Consider the following 15,777-nt stretch of genomic DNA (forward strand, 5'->3'; position numbering starts at 1 on the left):
TTCACAGCCATATGGCCTACTCCTGCTCCTATTTTTTGTGTTATTATTTCCTATTCACCTATAATTGCATCAATGTCTAAAACAAGTTAATGAGATTGAGGCTCAAAGCATCTCAACTCTTTTGGTAACAAGATGAAACAGGCCTTATCAACATGTAGCTAAAAAATCCATCCTATATTTCCTAAACAAGAGAAAATCTGTAGATGCTGGAAATCCAAGCATGCTGGAAGAACTCAGCAGGCCAGGCAGCATCTATGGAAAAAAGAATAGTTGAAATGGTGAGGGGGGAGGGGGTTACTGGGGAGAGTAAAGAGCTTAGAAGTTGATTGGTGAAAGAGATTCAAGGCTAGGGAAGGGGAAATCTAATTGGTGAGGACAGAAGACCATGGAAGAAAGAGGGAGGAGCACCAGAAGGAGGTGAAGGGCAGTTAAGGAGATAAGGTGAGAGAGGGAAGTTGGAATGTGGAATGGAGGAGAGAAGGGGATGGGGTTACCAGAAGTTCAAGAAATCGATGTTCATGCCATCAGGTTGGAGGCTACCCAGATGGAATTTGTGTTGCTCCTCCGACCTGAGTGTGGCTTCATCATGACAGTAAATGAGGCCATGGACTGACAGGTCTGAATGGGAATGGGAAGTGGAATTAAAATGGGTGGCCTACCACTTTTTGTGCAACTTATAGTGCAGATCTTATACGCCCTCTATGATATGCTGAACTGTGAAAAATCAGCATACCCTTTGGCTATTATGTCTGTAAGGTTTTTCATACAACAGAGTAATAAAGTCTGCTTTATTAAAGTTATTATACGCTTCACAACATTACTTTAGGTAATATTACCACTCACCAGTAAGTTCTGGTGTAACCATTCATTAACATTCCGAAAAAAAATTTATGCTGTTAAACATTTCCACAATGCATATTGCTAGTGGTTAATTTGGAGTGGGGAAGAAATAGAGGACATTTTTTTCTGAAGTTCTGTATACCCTAACTGCTGACTCTTAATATAGATTGTGTATTTGAGACATCACATCTGTAAGAACAGATTTTCAGTTTGAAAAAATAGCTTGTCCACATGAATAAATATTGATTTTTGTAAATATTTAATTAAGTTTTAGTATAATCAGGATCTATACATTAAACAAACCAATCTAACAAAGGTTATGCTTATCCAGTTTTGCAACAAAATATAAACCATAACCAACCATCAAAAGCCATTCAATGACTTCAATGTTTTACTTCAACACTAATCTGGTCACACCATGTTCCTTTCTTTGAAAATATGTAGTAAGAAAATTGCATATAATTACTGAAACTATCTGGTGTGGATTAAAAGAATGATTTTCTCCAAGTTAATAGAGAACACAAAATGCCAAAACATATACACAATTGTCAAAAAAATAACTAGTTATCTGTATTATCAGTAAGCACTGCACCATATTTCTGGATGGTAATGAATTCTTCATATTTCTGTATTTTATTGCATCATCTTCTATATTCAACTACTACTTATGAAAGAGCAATTGAGCACTCTGGTATGTGTCAATTACTATACTACCATTGAGTGACAATGTTTACCATTGACACAATTATGTAGAACATGGAATAGTCATATGGTATTATATGGATGTTACAGTGTGTATGCTAAAAGCTCCCCATAAAGACAATTCCAGTTGTTCTTGTTCTAGGACAAAGTCCAATTATTTTTAAGCAAGTGCTTCTAATTATTTGAGTGCACTTTTCTGTTCTAATGTTTTTGTCGCTCATCTGATGTACACAATTTTCAATAATCTTTTGTACTCTTGTATTTTTTGGCGTTTCTTTTTGAGTCATTTTCCCTTGGAGATGGAGTCCTGTTGGATTTCATTCTTGTTTTTGATTCATGTTTATAGGGCTGGAAACTGTTTTTATGAGGCTTATCTTTTTTTCTTCGTTCATTCTCATTTAGATCGGGATCTTTAACCTCCTCGCTCTGTCTGTGATCATATGTTGACTTTCGAGATGGCACGGTATTCTTAAGAGTGTTGATCAGAAAACGTTTGTTAGTTCCCGGAAGAGGACACTTCATCCTGTTAAAACAAAAAATAATGTATGCTCTATATTTCACCATTTATAATATAAAAAATAATAAAATCACTTTAGAATTAAACAAGAAATTTAATGGTGCCCCATTTAGGTTTCTACTTCAGAAAATTTAAAGTATTGTATAAATTTAGTTGGAGGGTTTCAATCCTGACAAATAACTATTTGTGAGCAGGAGTCATTCGTACCAGTTTACACTTGTATACCACCTTTTATATCATCAAAGATTTTAAATAGATTCATAGACAAAAACAAAAGATATTGGTTGAAAGTTGCTTGGGTGGTCCTACTGAACTCTCATGGAGCTTCACAATTTCTAGCTAAAGTCATGCTGTGCTGATCTCTTTGAACTGTATGGAGTTTGCCAATCCTGATGATGTCAGCTTTAAATATACAAATATTCAAAAAGCCTTTTTTATAAGCAACACACATAAAATGCTGGAGGAACTCCTCAGGCCAGGCAGCATCTATGGAAAGGAATAAACAGTCAACATCTCAGGCCGAGTCCCTTCAGGAGTGGAAAAACGGATCAGCTATGATTGAATGGTAGAGCAGACTCAATAGGCCAAATGGCCTATTCCTGCTCCTATGTCTTATGGTTTTATCAGGAGTGGAGAGGAACGGGAAAAGTCAGAGTAAGAAAGTGCGGGGTGGGGTGGAGTGAGGCGAGGACGGTGGCAGGCGATAGGTGAAACTGGGAGAGGGAAAGGGATGAAGTAGAGCTGGGTAGTAGATTGGTGACAGAGATAAAGGGCTGGAGAAGGGGGTTAGTCTGATAGGAGAGGACAGAAGACCATAGGGAAAAGAAAAGGGGGAGGAGCAGCAGAGGAAGGTGATGATAGATGAGGGTAGGGAGATAAGGTGAAGAGGGGAAACAGGAATGGGGAATGGTGAAGGAGAGGAGACCCCCCTCCCCACTGAGAGAAGCAGGAATGTGGAATCATTCCCCATTCCTGTTTCCCTCTCTCACCTTATCTCCCTACCTGCCCATCACCTCCCTCTGGTGCCCCTTAGGTTCTCAACAGAAGGGAATACAAGACAAGCTTATCCAACCTTGTCCCATAAGGTATCTGACTCATTCCAAGAATCAGTCGGACAAATTTTCTCTGAATTGCTTCTAATAAACTTACCAATCTTTCATAAATAATACCACTATTGTAAGCAGTATGATAGATGTGTCCTTGCCCCAGATAACAGCATTCTTTAGTATTCAAATCACCAAGCAATAAACATTATTTGTTAGCCCTCTTCATTACTTGCTGCACCCACATACTGAATTTTTATGAATCATGCCCTAGGATATCCTCTAAATTTCAAAACTCTGCAAACCGTCAACGTTTACTTATCCTGTCGAAATAGGTATTTTCACATTTTCTCATACTGCACTCCATTTAGTATTCATTAATGTACTTGCATCCTTTGTAGTTTTTGGATGCTATCATTACAACTTAATTTCCTGCTGAATGTTGCACCAAATTTCCATCTGAAAAATTATAACTTCAGTGGAATAAATGCTGTCAGAGCCATGTTTATGTGCATGTCTAAATGCCACATTATACTGGCTGGTAAGTGGCCTAACTTTCCAGCCAAGCAAGCAGGAAGTGAGAAAAATAAGTTGGAAAAACTGCCTGCTAGACGCAAGTTACAAAAAAAATAACGGTTTAAGAAAGCAATAGGTTTTAAAAGAGAGGGAAATGAGACACAGATATTTCCAGATTTTTTGAATATAGGCCATGACCTGAAAGAATTTACAAAACTAAAGTGAAGGGATATGCATGTGTTGAAGATTTCTGAATTCAATGTTCAAGACATTAGGTAGCCATATGAACACCAGAAAGGCCAGGAATGGTGGCATTATGACCAACATTTTGCACAATGTATGACATAGATGGTGAAGTAAAGATTGGAAAGGGTAGCTCATGAAAGGTATACTTAAAATCTTTTCTATTACAAGACAGGAGAAATTGTAAGAACCCAAGATGAAAAGGCAATACATCCTTATTTACTGTATTTTTATAAATATTTCTTTTTGGTTATATAGGCTTTTGATTTATAAATCCATATTAAATATCTATGCTTACTTCTATTCAATAAAATGGGAAAAGATGCACAATCCTTTTAAACTGTCATAACATTTTAATCATTTGATTCTTATAGTGGTATAACTATGGTCATTAATACAACAACTATTTGAAGATCAGCACTTCTATGTGAAACATAACAAAACTAATCAAGTATAATCCTTCTGAAATGCAAATTTTGGCATTTGGAAATTATAGTTATGGTTCAATAAGCTTGAATATGATTTATCATTTAGTGGTGTGGTTACAATCCAAATATTAACATGCCAAGTAAAGAAGTCACAAAGTATTAATTAATTACATTTCTGAACCCCACACAGGACAGCTCTCCACATTAAAGTGATATACATTATTAACAATTGATTTGTGCAGGAAAAAGACATGAGGACTTTTGATAGATTTGATTGAATTTTTAATTTTATAATCCAACAATAATTCTTTAATGTAAGAATTTAATTGTAATAATGGACCTGTAATTGTACCTTTCCCAAAAGTAGAATGAGTAGAATGTAATTGTACCTTTCCCAATCTAATCACATTAAGGATCTATATCCTTTTTTTCGGTCAGTTAAATTTTGTGCCCTATGTTTTTCAAAATATCTTAATAGTTTTCAAATAACTTGTTGTTCTAAAAACTAGTTAACTATTTGTCAAATACAAAAATACCCTCCAGTCTACAACAGTACACAGGAGGATTCTTGATGTAGTCTTTTTAATTAGCATATTTAAGACTGGACCTTCTCAGATATAAATGAATTATGCAATCAGATAAATTGTAGGATATTAACTTATTTCCACTTCAAGAGAACAAATAAGGATGAATTAAATAAGTTTGGAAACTATTGTATATTGAATGTGCCTTCAGGGGAACATGGTCCAAGTATATCCAAGGTGCTTAATTGTGGATAAATTTACTATATTAATATTTTAGAAATCTGCAGATGATGTGTTGTGCATTTAATATTTCAGTAATATTGTACATACATTGCTTGATTAAGTATTCTTTGCTTGTTTAAATAATTCATTACATGTTATAGTAAAAGTATTCCGCCTCCAACCATTTGTTCACATAAATTAGTATTACAACCAGGGATATTGATCAATTTAACTGAGAACTTTTATTTGTATTCCTTGTTTCATAGTAAAGCCCAAAAAAACAGAAAATTGTTAAGTATGAAAAGCTAAAAATATAAAAACTGAAAAACATCAGCGGTTCAAAAATATTCACCTCCTTTGCTCAGTACTTAGTCACAGTCTCTATTAGCTTTGCACAATGTGATGGAGCAAGATGTGCCCTTTTCCCCTTGCAAAATTGCTCAAGCTGTGTCAGGTTAGTTGGGAGCAGCAGTGGACAGCGATCTTGAGGACTTGCCAGAGATGTTTGATCATGTTAAGGTCAGGACTCTGACTGGATCACTCAAGGACATCAATTTTCTTCATTTGAAGCTACTCCATGGATGCTCAGGCAGTGTGCTTTGGCTCATTGTCCTTCTGAAAGATGAACATCCTCACCATAGAACCATAGAACATTACAGCACACAATCAGGCCTTTTGGCCCTTCTTAGCTGTGCCGAACCATTTTTCTGCCTAGTCCCACTGACCTCAACCTAGACCATATCCCTCCATACCCCTCTCATCCATGTACCTGTCCAAGTTTTTCTTAAATGTTAGAAGTGAGCCTGTATTCACCACTTCAACTGGCAGTTTAAACTTTTTGGCAGAGGCTAGCAGGTTTTTATCCAGGATCTCTCTGTATTTAGCAGCATTCATCTTTCCATCAATCCAGACCAGATTTCTAGTCCCTGCTCCTGAAAAGCATCCTCATAGCATGAACGTACCTCCTCCATTGTTTACAAAAGGGATGGTGTTACCTGGCTAATGCATGGTATTAAATTTAAGTCGTCGCATTAACGTTGAGGCCAAAATGTTCCATTTTAGTCTCATCCAACCACAAGATCTTCTTCCACATCTTTACAGTATCTTCTAAGAGAAGCTTTGCAAAGTCTTCACAGGCAAGGATATGGTTTCTTTTAGCCATGGCTTCTTACTTGCCACTCTTCCATAAACACCCTCTTTGTGCAAGGCCTTAGAGATTGTGGAGCCACAAGCTTCATCTCCAGTTAGTCACTGACTTCTGCAGCTCACTCAGTGACTGCTGGCATCACAGTAGACTCTCTTACAAGTGCCATTCAGCTCCTTCTAAGTATAGAGAGGCGGCTTGACCTAGGCAGCGTGGCTGTGGTTTCATGATGGACTGTACTGAGCTCCGAGGTATATTCCGTGACTTAGGGATGATCTTTTACCCTTCCCCAGATAGGCGCTTTTCTATTGTCATTTCCCTGTCTTGTCCTGAATGCACTTTTGTCCTCATTCTGGTTTGCTCTGTTGAAAATCTACCATATTGTTGCATCTTACAGTCAAGGAGTATTTGCTCTGAAGAATTCAATGAAAACAGATGATCCTCCAATTTTCCACATTAACAAATTGAGTAAGGTAATACAGTATATTGCTCCTGAGGAAACTTAGCAGAGTAATTATAAAATGATGAATACTTTTTCAGCCTCACAATTTAGGTTTTTACATGTTTATAAGTTTTTCTTTTGATTTGACATGATGGACAATATTTTGTAGATTAGCTCAGAAATCCTACTTCAATACATTTTAAATTTGGAAAATGAAATGGTAAAATGTGAAAAAAGATGTGGGGGCTGAATACTTTTTCAAGGCACAGTAATAATTGGTGAACAGCATACATCATCACACCACCACGTCATATGTGTGTGTCTCACTAAAATAAAAATGAAACTAAGACACATGTTCCTGGGTTCCTGTCTCTTTGCTTTCAATGAGCTTTTCGGTTTGGAGTTACAAAACCTAACAGTGGTGATGAGGAAGTTTTAAACAAACCCAAGACGACTGTTGTAGCACAGCAAGACATTCCAGTTAAAAAAAAAGCAGTGCAGCACGTGCTTCTTTGGAAAGGGACAACAACAGTTGAGTTTAAAACAAGGACAAAAAAATGGATGAACTCATGGGTTTATCAACAGTGAGTACTGAGTGATAATAATCATAAAGTTTAAAAAAATAAATGGCTGGCTACAGAAAGATGGATGTGTTCGACTGCACAAGGCACAACAGTAATATGTATACTGAGTGAGCTGAGCTGTATTTTGAAGCAAAATAAAATAGCCAATGTGAAACAAATGCTAGTTTTGCTGAATGCATTGGGTGGAAGAGCATAGAATTTGCTTAGAAGCTCCAACCAAACCAACGAAAATGAGCTTTCAAATCTTCTGAAAGTAATACAGCAACATTTAGAACTAAAACCATTGTTGATTGCAGAACACTTTAGGTTTCATAAGCAGAATTAATGGGAAGGTGATTAAGCATATTTCAGCACATGGCTGAATTAAAGAAGTTGTCTGAGCATAGCCAGTTTGGTAATGGGCTTAATAATGCACTGAGATTGTTAAATTTGTGAAATCTTATAAGAAAGCATTCAAAAATGGCCCCGAACTGAAGCACAGCTGAGAGTTAAAAAAGCTGTATTAATAGAAACAGGAGACAAAGGGATGCAATTGAGTTGTAGTCAGGAATGAAAGTGAGTATGAACAAAATTACAAATCTATACAGAAGCCTGGGCTGCTGGCTCAAAAACTGTGTTACTGTTGTAGCGGGGGCTCACATACACTGGACCAATGCAGATCTGAAGGTGAAATGTACAGAAAATGCAACAAAGTAGGATACATACAAAGAGCATGCCAGGCAGACAAAAATAAATGGACTGAACAGGGAAGAGATAATGATGAAAGTGACACCAAACTGAGAAGCCTTAAGATTCACAATATGACAATTAACCAGAAACAAGCATAATGGCTTACACCAGAAATAAGCGGCAAATTAATTAAAATGGAATTGGGACATTGGCTTGGCTGTTTCAGTGATTCCACAAAATGAGTTTGAATGGCAGATATCCATTCAAATTGAAGCCTGCAGATATCCAATTAAAAACTCATAAGCCCATAAGACATAGGAACTGAATTAGGTTAGTTGCCCCATCAATTCTGCTCCACCATTTCAACATGGCTGAATCCATTTCAACCCCACTCTTCTGCCTTCTCCCCATAACCATTCATGCCATTGTTTTAGATTAGATTCAACTTTATTGTCATTGTGCCGAGTACAGATACAAAGCCAAATGAAATGCAGTTAGCATCTAACCAGAAATGTAAAGAATAATGTTATTTACAAAATAACTGTGAATAAAAATTAAGTGCTACAGCACACAAATATGAAAGTACCGAGGCAATACAATATGGGTGCAATACTGCTTAGCACTGTGATGTGAGGTTCAGCAGGGTCACAGCCTCAGGGAAGAAGCTCTTCCTGTGCCTGCTGGTGCGGAAGTGGAGGCTCCTGTAGCGCCTACCGGATGGGAGGAGAGTAAAAGGTCCATGGTTAGGGCGAGATGCATCCTTGATTATGCTTTTTGCCCTGCCCAGGCAGCGTTTATGGTAGACATTCTCAATGGTGGGCAATTGGGTGCTGATAATCCGCTGGGCAGTTTTCACCACACACTGGAGTGCATTGCAGTCCAATACAGGACAGTTGCCATACCACACTGATGTGTAGTTGGTGAGTATGCTCTCAATAGTACAGTGGTAAAAGTCCGTCAGTATCCTGGGACAGAGGTGAGCTTTCTTGATGCTCCACAAGAAATAAAGGCGCTGTTGCACCTTTTTGATCAGGATGGAGGAGCTCAGGGACCAGGTGAGATCCTCGGAAATGTGGACACGAAGGAATTTGAAACTTGATACAAGCTCCACTACAGCTCCACCGATGTAGATGGGGACGTGAGTGTGGCTCTGAGCATGCCTGAAGTTCACAATGATCTCCTTGGTCTGCCTTCTGGGTGTTAAGGGCCAGGTTGCTGTCGGCACACCACGTGGCCAGGTGCTGGACCTCGTCCCTGTAGGCCGTCTCGTCATCCCCTCTAATCAGGCCAATCACAGTAGTGTCGTCTGTGAACTTGATTATGGAGTTAGAACCATGTACAGGAATGCAGTCATAGGTGAAAACTTACCAAGAAACTATCAACCTCTGCCTTAAATGCACGCAGTGATTAGGTCAACACAGCCACCTGTGGCAATGAATTCCACAGATTCATCAACTTCTGGCTAAAGAAATTCCTCCTCATCTCTGTTCTAAATGGACGTCCCTCTATTTTGAGGCTGTGCCCTCTGGTCCTAGACTTCCCCACCAAAGGAATCCTTTAGTGTGGACCTTTTCACATCTACTATCTAGGCCTTTCAACATTTGATAGGTTTCAATGAGAACTGCACATTCCTCTAAACTCTAGCGATTACAGGCCCAGAGCGTTCAATTGCTGCTCATATGATAACTCGTTCATTCCCAAGAATCATTCTCGTGAACTTCCTCTGAACCCTCTCCAATGACAGCACATCCTTTCTTAAGTAGGGGGCCCAAATCTGCTCCCAGTACTCCAAGCGAGGTCTCAGCAGTGCCGAATACAGCTTCAACAATACATCTTTGCTTTCATATTTTAGTCCCCTTGAAATGAACGGCAACATAGCATTCACCTTCCTCACCACTGATTCTATCTCCAAATTAACCTGTAAGAAATCCTGGACGAAGACCCCTAATCCCTTTGCACCTTGGCTTATTGAATTTTCTCCTTATTTAGAAAATAAGTCTATGCCTTCATTCCTTCTAAGGACCGTGACCATACACTTGTCGACACTCTATTCTATCTGCCTGTTTTTTGGACATTCTCCTAACCTGTCCTCTGCAGGACAAGTTGGCCACAAAGCCATCAATTTCATCATCCAAATCATTGACATACAACGTATAAAGAAGTGGTCCCAACACAGACCTCTGTGAAACACCAGCAGCCAATCCAAAAAGGATCCCTTTATTCCCACCCTTTGCCTCCTGCCAATAGTAACGTTTGAGCAATATTGTAAATATATTGTTTGTTTAAGCATTCTTTACTTGCTGAAATAATTCATTATGGGTTATATGTGACAGTATGTGAGTGGTACATGTCATCATGTCACCACATCACTTGCGCACGTCTTGCTAAAAAGTAAAAACAAAGTAAGTGTTTATCCCTGTCTCCCTGTGTCTTTCTTTTGATTAATTTATGGAGTTACCAAAATATAACAACATGTTCAGAGAATAAAAGTAGTGGAATGAGTACCAGCATGACAGCATGGTAGGCAAAGAAACACTTCAAATTTGCAGAAAAGGCACAAGACTTTACTTCAGCAGATGTTTTAATAGCAGGGTCACTTCAGTAGCAGTGGCGCTAATAGGAGATGTAAATTCTTTATCAACCAAAGTGTTGAATATTTATTTGTGTGTCATGCTTTATACCTCTTTCAGCACCACCTTGACTTTACCACAATCTAGTAAAGGTCTCCATACAATACTGCACTTGCCCTCCTGCAAATTTGTATTTGCTTCTAGCATTCCTTTTCTTTCATCTTGGGCTTTATCAAGCTCCTTCAATGTCACAGATCGCTGATGAGTTTAAGGTAACCATACAAGACTCTCCAGAAATGTTGATTGTTTTCCCTACCTTTTATGACATACCCATTATTAGTGTAACAAACACATTTATCATCCTTTACCAACTGTGTCATCAACACCTAGAAATGGGAATAATGATGTAACTGATTTTTCACTAGAAAATCAAGTAATATTATAGAGTCTATGCAAATCTTAAGCGTTATATCAATTATATTAGAATTGGCACATACCAACATGTCAAATTAGTATTAATATCTCTTGCATATTTCACTGGCATATTGCATTCTGAAAGTATTGTACAACATTTGAATGATGTTAATGTTTAATTTTAAGTATATCCTTACCAGCCCATGGGTCCCATTGTTTCAGCCCTAGCTTTTCCACGTTTTGCTTCTGTAAGAAGTTCTTCCACAGCTTTCCTATTTTAAAGCAAAAATTGTTTTACTGATAGAAAATGGAAGCTCAGCATACAATTTGTTAATTATTACTCCATTCCAGCAAGCTTCCAAACCCAATAGACAATAGACAGTAGGTGCAGGAGTAGGAGTAGAGCCCTTCTAGCCAGCACCGCCATTCACTGTGATCATGGCTGATCATACACAATCAGTACCCCGTTCCTGCCCTCTCCCCATATCCCTTGACCCTGCTATCTGTAAGAGCTCTATCTAACTCTCTCTTGAATGCATCCAGAGAATTGGCCTCCACTGCCTTCTGGGGCAGAGCATTCCACATAACCACCACTCTCTGAGTGAAAAAGTTTTTCTGCATCTCTGTTCTAAATGGCCTACCCCTTATTCTTAAACTGTGGCCTCTAGTTCTGGACTCACCCATCAGCGGGAACATGCTTCCTGCCTCCAGTGCGTCCAATCCCTTAATAATCTTATATGTTTCAATCAGATCCTCTCTCATCCTTCTAAATTCCAGTGTATACAAGCCCAGTCGCTCCAATCTTTCAACATATGACAGTCCTGCCATTCCAGGAATTAACCTTGTGAACCAACGCTGCACTCCCTCAATAGCAAGAATGTCCTTCCTCAAATTTGGAGACCAAAACTGCACACAATACTCCAGGTGTGGTCTCACCAGGGCCCTGTACAGCTGCAGAAGGACCTCTTTACTCCTATACTCAATTCCTCTTGTTATAAAAGCCAGCATGCAATTAGCTTTCTTCACTGCCTGCTGTACCTGCATGCTTGCTTTCATTGACTGATGTACAAGAACACCTAGATCTCGTTGTACTTCCCCTTTTCCTAACTTGACTCCATTTAGATAGTAATCTGCCTTCCTGTTCTTGCCACCAAAGTGGATAACCTCACATTTATCCACATTAAACTGCATCTGCCATACATTTGCCCACTCACCCAACCTGTCCAAGTCACCCTGCATTCTCATAACATCCTCCTGACATTTCACACTGCCACCCAGCTTTGTGTCATCAGCAAATTTGCTAATGTTACTTTTAATTCCTTCAACTAAATCATTAATGTATATTGTAAACAGCTGCAGTCCCAGCACCGAACCTGCGGTACCCCACTGGTCACAGCCTGCCATTCCGAAAGGGACCCGTTAATCACTATTCTTTGTCTTCTGTCAGCCAGCCAATTTTCAATCCATGTCAGTACTCTGCCCCCAACACCATGTGCCCTAATTTTGCCCACTAATCTCCTATGTGGGACTTTATCAAAAGCTTTCTGGAAGTCCAGGTACACTACATTCACTGGCTCTCCCTTGTCCATTTTCATAGTTACAATGTAGCTGAATGCAGAATTTTCACAGTACCTTTATTACTTTGCAAATGCAATGTTATAATCTTAACAGAAAATTCCTTAGCTATCAGTTTGAAAATTAATAGTCTCCATCATCAAGTAATAAAGATGGCTATCATATTTAATTTTTTTGAAAATTTTAAGTGTGTTTTCTCATTAAAATATCTAATAGGAAGCAGGTCAACATTTTCAGAAAACATCATGTCATTCTTGTTTCTTAACATTGGCAACATTAACATCATACTCTTCTAATCTTAAATGAAATAGATCATAGAGTTTTAATATATGTTAGATAAATGATGTGCATTAGCCCTTCCTCATGCAGTCCTTGCAACAATGACATGCAACTTGAACTTGAGTAATTCCCTTACACACAGACCCACACTTTTGAGCATGACAGTTTGCAACACTTGCTTGTGAACAACCTACTCTGGAATTCAAATGAGTTTTGGGCAAACCAGAGAACAGGTTTCACTGTATTAACCATTCCCCAACAGCAGCTGACATCTGTCTTCATCTCTAGGAATTCTCTGTACAGCTCAAAGTTCTGAATTTTGAAGTTGTTCAGGATAGACCTCCACCAGACCCTACAGCCTGATTCCGCTGAAAGACACTGATGACATTTTAAACAGACATCAGACTAATTGATTGTGGTCAAAAATATTTTTGATAATATATTCTACAAGAGACATGCTGCAGAATGATCTAACTAAAAAGAATGTTCATCCTTTGCAGCACTGGGGGGAAATAAAACATATTTTGTATGCAATTAATTTCAAGAACTGGTTAAAATTTAAATACCTTATGCTGATTTGCTTTATGTCAAAGCATTGTACAACGGGGCACTTTTTGTGGGAGTAAGATACGAGGGAAATATGAATTATAAAGGATATTGCTTTAGATGTTTAAGAAGTCCAACAGCGGAACATTAGGGTTTCTGAAAATGTAACTCCTCTGAAGATTACCTTAGCATGTCTATAATAATGTCCCTAATTTATGCAACAATAATTAGAATAGTTATTAACTATGGTAAAAAATTGTCAAAGAATCAAAGATACAGAAATCACCTTAGACAAAATTGAATTCCACCTGCACTGACAAGAGAAAGTCTGCAGATGCTGGAATTTCCACCTACACTGATTTTGCATGAGAGAAAATAATTTTCAGAACCACCATAACATGTCATCTTTCTCACAGATAAGACAGGATTTGAAAACTTGCAGTACCAATTAAGGAGAACATTTGTAGATCAAATTTGAGATCTGAAGTGGCTCATTTTCTTTAGCTATCACCACCAACCTTGCAATGTGTTTACTCTACAGAAGTACCTAAGGCAACTGCTACTGTAAGCAGCTATTTTGCCAAAATAAAAAAAAACTTTATGTAATGAAGCTGAGTTGACTTACGACTAACTACCAAGACTAACAGCTATCAAACAGAAAGTATCCCTGGAACCTGCCCCAACAGATTTCTCACAGGCTGTAATTGGAAACCCATGGGACATTAATGCTTACATTGTATGGCTCCATTGACTTTTTTCAGTACCAGATAAATTAAAACTTAAGAAATGGAAGTAGGATGAGGCATATGGTTCTTAGGGCCTGCTCTGTCATTCAATAATATTATAGCCAATTTGATTTTAGCTTTAATCTGACTTTTGTGCTTCACCTTTCTCCATTTTCAGTCTGCTCTCTGACTGGAACCAGCTCTACCTCATGAGAAACTTCTCAGGTTCAGTGGGTCAGGCATATTTGGCACGTCGTATTCAGAAATGCCAAGGGCACGGAGATCAGAATCGGTATACTTCAACCCCATAACTTTTTGGACACCAGCAAAGGAATTGAGTGAACAACATCATAATTTGAAAATGAAACCAAACTTAAGGGTATTGTAATTATGGAAAAGTAAAATATGACATTGTTAGTTGGAGGAATCTTCTACAAATATACCAGATGTTAGACAAATATGTTGACAATTCAGGGACAATGAGACAACACTTGAAGTCATTAAGGACGTATGTCAAACGTGATGGATTTCAGACAATGGTGCCATCCACATAGGTAAGAAATTGGAGAAGCACTCAAGAGAAACCTTGGAGGACACCAGTGCAGGTAAGGAAAAGAACCAATGATTTTTCCAGCTTTGAATGAACAGTACCCAGATCAGCATAAGACCCAAAAAGATTAACACTGAAGAATTATTGATCCAAAATTTAAAAAGTAAACAGAGCAAATGCATTTGTTGCAATCACATTGATGTAAGAGTGGGGGAGGGGAGAAGAAGAGACAGAAAAGATACTTTGACCAGAGCTATTGCAATACGTTATTGAGATAGATACTACTACATTGGAGGTCTTCAAAGTATGCTGGATGAAATGGGCACAGACTTTCATGTATTTAGGCTACAAATAATGGCATTATCATCAAACAGCATGGATTGCAATTAAAAACATCATGTACACATGGCATATTCCACTGTGATGATATATCGTGGTGTACCTTTAGTATTTAATTTTCTTAATTCAACTGGCATTTAATTTGAACAAAAACAAATGATCGCAAATGCTAGGTAGATCACTCTACTGAAAGATGTTCGATTGAATCCTCTCCCCACAGATGCTGCGGGTCTGCCGGATATTTCTAGCCTTAAGGTTAAGGGCAGTGGACAGTTCACCGCTTGAGGCCATGATCTGCTTGTGAGTGGGGAAAATGGCCATGAGAAGCAACACTTCACAGCACCCTGGACTAGTATTTAGGGACACATACACAAATCGGAACAAGTCGAGCGTGAGGCGGACTTTAGCCAGGGGGAAATACAAAGCATGTAATCTTTTAATCACTTTGGAAAATAATGGTTGACAAGGTAAACAGGGGAGGAACAGGCCTTGCGCCGACGGCCACACCGCTGCCCGCACTAACGTGGCTCCAGTTGGAAGGGCTGAAGGCGCTTCGTACCTCTCGAGCTCGCCATCTTTCTCCATGACAAACCCGCGTGTTTAAAGCAGGTTGAACCCCTTGACTTATTCGGTCACTTCTAAAATCGGGCCCGACACTTTCAGCTGCACTGGGCGAGCGCGAAGGACCGCTGAAGCCCAGCGTTTCCCCGCCTCTCTCCACAATACCGTGCACCAAGATGGCACGTCTCAGTCGCCTGATCGCAGCCCGCCTCCCGCGCCGACCTTCAAATGCTGCTGCTTTTCAAGTAAAACATTTTAAGTGGGAATGTTCTGAAGTGAACTACAGTTTATTATTCCCCCCGCCCTCTCCTCGGTCCGGAATCTCCCTCTCCCATTCATTCAGG

General features: G+C 38.9%; 1 protein-coding gene across 1 annotated transcript; it reads right to left on the minus strand.

Annotated features, from left to right (window-relative positions):
- Window positions 1-901: 901 nt before the first annotated feature.
- On the minus strand, window positions 902-15,761 carry si:ch211-140b10.6 (protein POLR1D-like). The gene is made up of 3 exons (XM_059964140.1): window positions 15,432-15,761; window positions 11,056-11,130; window positions 902-2,065 (listed from the first exon to the last, which is right to left on the minus strand). Exons 1-3 carry the CDS (start codon window positions 15,455-15,457, stop codon window positions 1,780-1,782), a joined length of 387 nt encoding a protein of 128 aa, XP_059820123.1. The 5' UTR covers window positions 15,458-15,761; the 3' UTR covers window positions 902-1,779.
- Window positions 15,762-15,777: the final 16 nt, after the last annotated feature.

Source organism: Hypanus sabinus, chromosome 3, assembly GCF_030144855.1.
Source record: "Hypanus sabinus isolate sHypSab1 chromosome 3, sHypSab1.hap1, whole genome shotgun sequence".
Classification (NCBI taxonomy): domain Eukaryota; kingdom Metazoa; phylum Chordata; class Chondrichthyes; order Myliobatiformes; family Dasyatidae; genus Hypanus; species Hypanus sabinus.

Coding starts and splice junctions, on each gene's coding strand:
- si:ch211-140b10.6 (XM_059964140.1), bottom strand. CDS start 15,457: ATGGAGAAAGATGGCGAGCTCGAGAG. Junction 11,131..15,431: donor AAAGATGGCGAGCTCGAGAG/GTACGAAGCGCC, acceptor GCTTTAAAATAG/GAAAGCTGTGGAAGAACTTC. Junction 2,066..11,055: donor ACAATGGGACCCATGGGCTG/GTAAGGATATAC, acceptor TTGTTTTAACAG/GATGAAGTGTCCTCTTCCGG.